Source organism: Tachysurus vachellii, chromosome 20 (genome assembly GCF_030014155.1).
Source record: "Tachysurus vachellii isolate PV-2020 chromosome 20, HZAU_Pvac_v1, whole genome shotgun sequence".
Taxonomy (NCBI): domain Eukaryota; kingdom Metazoa; phylum Chordata; class Actinopteri; order Siluriformes; family Bagridae; genus Tachysurus; species Tachysurus vachellii.
This window is the reverse complement of record NC_083479.1, coordinates 18,483,420-18,493,606: the sequence shown is the minus strand read 5'-3', so window position 1 is coordinate 18,493,606 and position 10,187 is coordinate 18,483,420. Positions and strand designations below refer to the sequence as shown.

The following is a 10,187-nucleotide window of genomic DNA, read 5'->3' as shown; positions in this document are numbered from 1 at the left end:
CAGTGAAAGGTTTTATTTGTTTTCAGTAGACGAATGGGACTTTATGATATTTTATGATTTTCTTTTGGCACTCTGTGGGTTTTGTCTGGGATCTCGAGTTTCCTCCCACCTCCCAAAAAAAAAAATACACCAGTATGAACTGGTTAAGATCTATTGCCCCTGTACAAGGTGCTCTGTATCTCATCCAGGATGTATTCCTTCCTCATGCCTAGTGTAACCATCATGATGCTGACCAAGATAACTTTGTCACTTTGTCTGAAAACCCTATCCAGAGCCTAGATGCACTCCAGTGCATCTTTCACAGTCCTTTTCACAATTAGGCATATTTTTGGGGAATGGGAATAAACCAGAGAACCCAGAAGAAACCCATACAGACACAGAGCAGACGTGAAAACATTGGTACACCATCACCATCACCATTCTGCCCACAGCGTATTCTGTATTTTAAAATCTAGATACATGTTATGCTAGTATAATCAAATGTATGTGTTTTCTGGCATGGGGACTAAATAAATATATTTACATAGTTAACAGGTAAATAATTTGTGTTTTGTTTAATTAACCTCTGGAAAGACAGAATGTAAGCAGTGAGTGAAATCTGTGCACAGTCGCACTCAGGCCTACAGCAGAAAATGCTCAACATTTAATTATGCTGTAAAAGTCAATTAAAAGGCTGTGATGGATCAAACCATGCAGCTCGCCCAGTGGCCTGTGAAAATATATTAATTCTGTATCTGAGATAAGAGGAAAGTTGATACATTGGGATAAAGCGATCATCTGGGAGGAGTCCTGAATTTGCATATTTATGCATATTCATATTCTGCCTAATTTGTAGATGGTTGACTACATTGGTGTAATGGGGAGAATGTGTGTAAATGATTTTATACCAAGCATGGGGTTCGATTCCTGCCTCCGTTCTGTGTGTGGGGTTTGTATGTTCTCCCTGTGTTTCCTCCCTCAGTTCAAAGATGTGTTGTAGGCAGACTGGCATCACTTAATTGTCTGTAGTGTGTGAATGTGAGTGAGAGTGTGTTTGATTGTGCCCCGTGATATGTTAGCACCTCGTACAGGTTGTCCCTTGGATTGGATAGTGCCCTGGTATTGAGTAAAGGTTCCCTGCAACCCATGGAAGATGGATGGATGGATGGATGGATGGATGGATAAATAGATGGATGGATGGATAGAAATAATAATATTTTTCAATGTTTTTCAATATAGCACCTTTCTTACACCCACGGTTGCTTCACAATTGAAAAACTGCACGGGGGGAAAATCTAATTAACACAAACAAACAAACAGAGTGGAATCTGGAGATCTCCAAGCATAGCCAGGGGCTCTTAATTTTCTAATTTTGTTGCAGTGGTGAAAATCATAACCCACCATTACCAAAGTTATTACGCTTATAAATAATACTCTGGAAACTGATGGCAATTTTGTATAAAAAATAAAATCTATTGGGAAAAAAGTTAAGAAATTAAAATCTCCACAGTATAGCTTTAATAAATAGGCAACTATTATTGTATTGTGCTTAAAAATGTTGTGACTAAATTTTTGATAGTTTGTAAAATAATTCTGTACTTATTGGGTCTGGGATTATATTACAATTAGTGAGCTTCCTTACTAAATTGTTTGAGAGCCCTGATTATAAATATCCACTCACTGAGGACATTATTAGGAACAACTCCTAATACACCTACTTATGCAATTATCTTCTCATTTAGTCATGTGGCAGCACTGCAATGCGTAGAATCATGCAAAAACAGACCAGTCTGCGTATCATTCGCATCAGCTATCAGAATTGGAAAAAAAATGTGATCTTACTAATTTTGTTCATGGCATGTCGAAATTCTGGGATTTTCATATTATTCAGAATGGTCAGAAATGTCTGGTTGATGAGAGAGATCAACGCCAAATGGCTAGACTGAAATGCTGTATTTTTCTTTTTTCTTTTTCTTTTTTGATGTGTATACCTGTCACTGGAAAAATGGACTAATAAAACCTGAAGTAATAAAATCACTCAAAAAAAAAAAAATCATAAAAAAGTACAGTGGAGTGCAGCAAATCAAATACTAACCCGAAATTGTAAAATATTTGGAAATATAAAGCATATTTATTTATTTATTTATTGCAATTTTTTTGTAAAATAAAGCTACTTTAAATCGTTGTGTTTTCTGGGTAAATCCTACAGCCCACAGTGAAGCTAACGCAATTCCTCATCTAATTAACTTTTTTTTATTTTAATCAGCTACAGGTTTTCAACCAAGGAAAAAATAAAAATCTCAATCCAACTCTTAACCATCAGCTGCGTGATCAGAACAACTGTTTACTCTTTTACTCCTAAAAGATACTGAAGAAAGTTCTAGATTCTGGAAACTTCCTAATATGGAAACACAGTTTGTTGTAGATGTAGATGTAGAAGAATGTAGATGTGTTAATTTCATTCATCAAGCTGGCAAGTGTAGACAATTTGGCATCTTTTCCTTATGCTTTTCCTGGTGGCAGTAAAAATGTTTTTATTTCAGTTCCTCCTGCAGGATTCCCAGATGCTTCCGAGCCAGATGTGTGAATCTTTAGTTGCATCTGGCCAAGGTCTCCTTCCAGTGATTCATGATTTCAAGGTACCCCAACCACCTCATTTGATTCCTTCTTTAAGGGTCACCTGGATTATCAAGCATGTCATCCTGGAGAGTAATTCTAGCAACCCTGTGGAGGAACCTCATCTCCATTGCCTGTACTCACATCCTTTCTAAAAATGCAATTCTTGACTATGATCAGAAATTCTTCATCAGATTCTTCATTTAGTAAAAGTATTAAACTGTGCGTTGTAGTTGTTGTGCTTTTCCTAGTCACTGGGATTTTATTCCCAAGAGTAGCGTACATCTTTTGCACCTATAGTCTGTTTTATATGGTTCATGTACCGTTAAAATGATCTTGGATCTGTAACTGGATCTTTAATGAGCTTTTAGAGTAATACCTTAAAGGTACCCAATATGAAGTCAGTTAGTTTTTTACTGTTATTGTAGATCAGATATCAAACAATCACGATTGACCAAGTAAAAGAAATACACTAAAAGTATGAAAGATATGTCCTTGAGGGTTTCATAGTATCGTGTGGATAAGGTGAATAATGGACCTGAAAGAAAGGTAAATAATTCATTTATAAGTGTAGCCTACCTAATAAAGTGGCCACTTAGGTGTATTTCCTTTGCAGAAGTTGGCAAGCACAACTACCCCGTGGCTGTTTGTTTGCTCCTACCTTTCTTGCTGTCAAAGTAACCATGGCAACCAAGAGCGCACTCAAGCAGGGAACGCCCACCAGCGCACACCGTAGCGCGCAGTCGGTGCGAAGCGGCGGCGCTGGGATGGAAAGCCCATTACAGCCGCAGCGTCGCTTCCTCCTACAGCAGCGCCTCCAGCCGCAGCACTGCGCACCGCGAGAGGAGGAGGAGGAAGAAGAGGAGGAGGAGGAGGAGCGCTCCGCCGGGCGGCGCGAACCCCGCACCTGCACCTGCCACGCGCGCAAAAGCCTCGTTTGTCAAGGGAGGTCGACTCAAACGCAACTCGGCACTTCAGTAAGGACGCCGTCCGTCTCGTCTTCCCCGAGGCAAGGGTGCCGGTACAGCGCGTGTGAGCTCACGCCTTCTAGTCATGGTAGTTCATCCAGGCAACATCACCACCGCCACCACCATCACCACCACCACCATCAACCGCAGCAGCCGGGAAGCCCGGTCGGCGAGGCCCGCCACGAAATAGCCGCCGTCGCGATGAGCGGCTGCAGATACAACGGCGGCGTGATGCGGCCGCTGAGCCGCGCCGGCTCGTCACGCCGCAACCTGCACGAGTTCGACTCGGAGTCGCAGCCGCTGCAGCCCGTGTGCGCCGTGGACGCGAGGACGGAGAACCGCGCTGGTGCTCCGTTGCCGTACTCCACGGCGGACGGCGCAGGCGGCGGAGGAGGAGGAGGAGGTGGCGGCAAACAGGGCAAGAAGAAGAACCAGAACATCGGCCAGAAGCTCGGCCACCGGAGGGCCCTGTTTGAGAAGCGAAAGCGCCTCAGCGACTACGCGCTCATATTCGGCATGTTTGGCATCGTGGTCATGGTCATAGAGACGGAGCTTTCATGGGGAGCGTACGGAAAGGTACAGAACCGCGGGCGAGAGCATGCAAAAGTGCCTCTGCTTGTTGATACACAAACAGCAGGGACTAGAGGAGGAGTAGTTTGACTGCAGATCAAATGTGCACACATTTTATAAATGCCTGAAATATGATTAATCAAACAAGACCTGTTTGGAGAATCTCTTCCAAGAGAAAATCTGCCCAGAGAGAGAAATTGCACGGTTGTCAATATTTGGGAGCTTCAATAATGCAGTTAAAAATAATTAAAGCCTACTGTATGAGCACCAATAAGCATTGTACAAACTGCAATTCTCTCAGTGGCATGACTTGTTTAGGTAATGAATTATTATTATCTTTTAAAAAATAACAATAATTCTGTATTCTGCAAAGTTCAGTTGCAGGCAACCAAATTTATCTAAGTAAGGGTCCTGCTGATTAGTTAATCTGTTGCATCTCTGTGTGCACAGTTAATGTGCTACTTCTTCTTCTTCTTCTTCTTCTTCTTCTTTTTCTTCTTCTTCTTCTTCTTCTGCTTCTTCTACAAATGCCTTTAGTGTTACAGTGGTTTTCTCTACCACCAAAGCAACGCTGTTTGGACATGTACCTACAGTGTTTTGTAAGATGTCAGGAGCACACATGATCCTGACACTATACACCGTCAAGTGAATCAGATGTGATTTCAGTGCAAAATTAAAGCAGCACCAGCATGTCTCAGCTGTAAATTTCCAAGATTCACTACTTTAAGTATTTTCTCAATTCAGTCTTAATTCACAAAAACCAGTCCATATTATGTATTCTTATCTAGTTCCAGATAAACATGAGCAGGTAATTAGCATTCTGTCACCCGTCACCTTTACAACCTGCTTAGCCGAGTCAACAGCTGGTACTGTATGAAAACATGGAGTGTCTGAAGGTCTTCACCAACCTCTGGATTGCAGCAATGTTTTCAGCATGGACAGCATGGTGGCCTTCTGTCCCGATGTTAGCTAACTTGTGTTCCTTTGCTTAAAAGAATCCATCTAATGTTATAACAAAACATTGTAATTAGAGATAACATATAGATATTAGCATGATAATATAAGGTACTCCGCATAGCTGCTTTTTCAAGAATCATAGCATTACAGCAAGGTATTATGATTGTTATTACATAAACATCCCCTAAATATTACATAAAATAATGTATTTAAAAAAAGTTGACATTAAACAGAAGCTAAGCTAGCTGCATTGCATAGCTAGCTAGCTTAGTAGTAAGCCAATATTCTTCTCTTTTTAAGAAGAAAGGAAATATCTATACAAACTACATAAGTAGATTGCTTTGTAGTAAGCTACATTTCTTCTTGATTCTTGTCTTCTTGATTCAATACATCTATACATCAGTAGCTGAACGTTAGCATCATAAACTACTTTGCTAGCTAGATTTAGTAGCAAAACATATACAAAAGCTATGTAGCTTGCTGGCTTGGTCACAAGCTACTATAATTCTATTCTTTAAGAAACATGACTGCTGTAGCAAAACATTAACTAGATATAGTATGTTGCTAGTTAAACTTCACTTAGACATCACTTCACTAGCAAAACATTACAAAATAAGCAGTCTAGCTCATTAATTTTGTAGAAAGCTGTGTTTTTATCTAAATCTATCTAAACAACATAGATAACTATGGTACAGTTCTTATATTCTTAAAGAATCCTCATCACAGAAGCGAAAAATTATGTACATTTTCTATCTAGTGTCCACATTCAGTAGTAAGCTTCTATTCTTTGATTCTTCATGAGGCTTTTCTGATGTAGCTTAACATTATTTACATAAACTGCATAGCTAGTTAACTTTTCAGGATGCAAAGTGATGCTGACAAAGTGTTTATTTGTGGGCCAACACTGGGCCATATTTGAAGGCAAGGCAAATGTGCACTTTTCTTAACAAAGTCTGCTGGCACTGGTGGCCCAGTGTTGGCTCAATGGACAAAATTACATTAGCCATTCCAGGCTGAATGACTGATGCTAGTCCAATAGGTGCCTGAAAGCCTATCAGACCTTCTGGATTGATGTCAGTTTACTGCATGAGAGAGTAAGCTACTATTCCTCTCTTCCTCCAGAGTCGACAATGCAGTAGTTAAATGTTATTTACACAACCTACAGTATGGTGTTAATGAGCTCAAAAGCTAAAGTAGGGTAATGAAAGGTAGGTGAGAGATATACTTTTTCACCACCTTCTGTGACTTTGTGTGGAAATTGTGAGCTAATGTAAACAACGAAGCATGCTAATTAACCAAGTAAACATATGCACATAAATAGTACAGATCAAAGCATGGAGTAGCACAGTTGACCTTAACATAGCACATGTCCTGGTTACTTTAACCCCTGAAACTCATAGCGTAGTGTTGTCAAGTAATTAATTCAGAAGCATATTATTCAGTAGTTCTATGAATTATTCAGGCTACATTGAAACTAATAGAAAAGATATGTATTTACACAGGAGAGGAAATGTAAGTACAGACCTACAGACATATTCTGGTAGTTTCAGGGGTTCAGTTTAGCTACAAAAGGTAAATGACCTGATTTTTTTTTCTATTCTTTTTCAGGAGTCATTGTATTCATTAGCTCTAAAATGCCTGATAAGCCTTTCTACAATCATCCTCCTCGGCTTGATTATCATATATCACGCCCGGGAGATTCAGGTAACCCCTCCACACACACACACACATACAGTACACACACAGACACACACACACAATTTTTTCTGTTTCATATGAAGTTCACTGTAAATCACTTAACGCAGCCTTTTATGAGAGGACAGTGTGATCTGTGTTACATCCCCCCTCCTGAAAACATGTCCAGAAGAGCACTTAATGTGGTGGTTAATAATACACAATCAGATTACGTCGCCTTGGAGTGTATCCCATCCCTTAATCAAATTATCTGCCCTGACATCCGTTGGCCGTTTTGAATTTTTCACTCCAGAGAGATGTCTGCAAAATGAAGTCGTTTTTAAAAGCATCAATCAGAAATCCTTTTTTTTTTTTTTTAAATTGGGATATTTCGTGTAGGTCAGCCCTGGTGCTGAATTGAATTAGTGTCGTAGGGGATTCCCGACAGAAACTCATTTCTAGTCGGAGAACGTGACCGTCGCACTGTAGGTGCTAATTCATCACTGCCGATTTTACTGTACACACCGCCACCTCCAGAGCCCCGGCATTCTCCTCCAGCATAATCATTTCATTTCGGTCATTTCTTCTCCTGAGAGGGTTAAGAGAACACTCTGGACTCTCGGCTCGGCCGTGCACCTCCCTGCACTTGGAAAAAGCTCAATTTTATGACCTTGCGTCAGAGATCCTGCGTTCAGTGTTGTTTTTTTCCCCCTCATTTCATACCTCTTGTATTTGTATATTACTTTGTTCAATACAAGAGAAAAAAAAAACAGAAGCAGTCTGAGAATCTTATAAATGATAATATGATTACAGTGTGTGTGTGTGTGTGTTTTTTGTTTTTTTTCTTTCAGTTTCTTGTTTCCTTTTGAGAATAGTATCAGCTCTCACAGCGAGATCTCACTTCTTCGCTCTCATTTCATCCCCTACTGCAGTCACTAGGTGCCGGATGAATGCTCGTGTCTTATTCTGCTTTCTGTGATCTGAAGCAAATGAGGAAATGAGTAAAAAATGCTGCAACACTGTCACGATGGAGATTTTATTTCATACACACCAGGCTGACGGTGTGGAGATCAATATCGAATCCATGTTTGCATCCTCAGGTTCCAGTCCCGATATGAGAAACTCTAGGAATTGTCTAAAGGTGTTACATTTCAGCAATTTACTCTACCACCAGGCCAAGCATGTACTTTTCCATAAAGCACACAGCCTGTTCGGTGCAGTTCACAGTATCCATGCATCATCATCATCATCAGTGCCTTTTTTTCTCATTAGGTGCTCAAAAGGTCCAATAACACAGCATTAGATTGATTTACATTCACAGCGCTGCATTATTCCAGCTACAAGTGAACCTATTAGACCGTTAAATTAGTCCGCCACTTCTATAGATAACTTATCGTTAAAACAAATTGATCACTTTATTAGCAGGACCGTTTCTTGCGTTTTTTAAGTGCCGCATTCTGCAACACTGACCGTACACTCGGGCATCCATGCCATGATTAGGCGAAATCACAGAAAAGGAGCTTTGATGTGTTCCAGAGATAAACCTGTGAGGTGTTCTGTGATTTCTCCGATAACCTCAAAATGTCAAGCAATTGCAAAACTCATCTGACCTTCATCCATCATCACACACATTTATTTAGCTCCTCAGACATGGAGAAGATTTGAATTCAAAACAGAGACCTAGATTTTGAAATTTTAATGAAACTGGAAATAATGAGTTGTATTACATTGTTCCTAATCAGACCAATATGAGAAGATAATAAAAATAATCAGAAATGTAATTGGAAATTCCTGACTTTCTTTCCAGGTCATTGAGAAATTAAAGTGAAGACAGAGCTACAATGAAGTTACAAGTGAATTTCAATGTAAAATGTAGCAATGTAAAATAAATGTTTGCCCTCAAGCTGCATGGATAATGTCGCGAACAGTTAAAGGAAGCGTATCGCTACCGATTTAGCATCACTTCCTCACATCCGAAAACTTTGTTTGACTCACCATCATAAATTTAATCAGTACATACAGTATGTGCGTGTTTTCTTTAAGTTGTTTTCTAGTCGTTTCTTAAATTAACAAACCAAACTCCACACGTTAGCCTTTCCATCATTTTAGGATTGCATATAAGCTAATATAGTATTTTAAAGATGCCTAGTTTGACTATATGATAGTTAAAATAGTGTTATGTAATAGACGAGGAGTGTAGAGTAGATTCACTTTAATCTTATCGTGTGGCTGAATGGAAATCTGGTATAAATTTCTTTAAAAGTAGCATAAGGGATTATTAAATCCATCCCAGTATATAATATATATATATATATATAATTTTTTTTATATAATTTTTTTTTCACATTACTTCCTGTAAATATCTTGAGTTTAAAAATTAATTATATGCACCAATAGCTTTAAACCAGTCTGGACACAAAGGCATGGCCATTCAGAAAACTGCCTCTCGCACGAGCATTTGGATGGTGTTGTTTTTCTGATAGTGTAGCTCTGGAGGTTATAGAATTCAAGATGTAATAGTGTGAAAGTAAGATTTTCAAACAAGCTAACTATTAAAAAAATTTGATTTGACAATTTCTTTAATTTCTAAATATAGATTGATTTAGATAAATCTATCAAGATTTCTTCTAAAATGTAGACTTTTTGTAATAGTCATGTAAAGTATCATTTCATTCAATCATATAATTTCATAATTTATTATAGTTTATCATATAAAAATAAGATAAGGTGTAAATCCAGCTGCTTTAAATAAGTAAATAATAAATAAGCAATAAATATGACTGCACAAAGACACCTGACTTGGCAGTAGCATGAAGTACGAGTGTAGTTTTTAACATTTATTATGGTAATAAAGGCGAGAGAAAGAGACCGTCCTGATTATCATAAAATAATAGATGAGCCAGAGGGAAAGAAGATGGTGATAATGATCATTCCATTGTAATCCTGCGTCACTTATTATTATCTTGTTTGTGATCAAGTAAATGATTATCTTTCTTATAATTCCTTTCCGTATAATGTTGTATTTTTAACATTTGATTTTTTAATCCAGCGATGCAATAGCATCATATAAATTTCGGCCTTGGCTAAACCGTTATTTATCCACCAAGTTTATTAATTTATACCTGCCAATCAGAAGAGTATTTTAAAAAAGGGGGGCACGGTGGCTTATAGGTTAGCACGTTTGCCTCACACCTCCAGGGTTGGGGGTTCTATTCCCGCCTCCGCCTTGTGTGTGTGGAGTTTGCATGTTCTCCCCGTGTCTCGGGGGTTTCCTCTGGGTACTCCGGTTTCCTCCCCCGGTCCAAAGACATGCATGGTAGGTTGATTGGCATCTCTGGAAAATTGTCTGTAGTGTGTGATAGAAAATGAATGAATGAATGAAAAAAATTCTAAGAACCTAATTCTGACTCTTTATAAGACAGT

At 39.0% G+C, this 10,187-nt stretch overlaps 1 protein-coding gene across 1 annotated transcript in view; it reads left to right on the top strand.

Annotated features, from left to right (window-relative positions):
* The first annotated feature begins 3,325 nt into the window (after positions 1-3,325).
* kcnn2 (potassium calcium-activated channel subfamily N member 2) overlaps positions 3,326-10,187 on the top strand; it is a 43,435-nt gene continuing 36,573 nt past the window's right edge. Inside the window, 4 exon segments of the mRNA XM_060895695.1 lie at positions 3,326-3,669; positions 3,672-3,693; positions 3,695-4,139; positions 6,699-6,794. Coding sequence (XP_060751678.1) covers positions 3,363-3,669; positions 3,672-3,693; positions 3,695-4,139; positions 6,699-6,794 — 870 coding nt within the window. The 5' untranslated portion in view covers positions 3,326-3,362.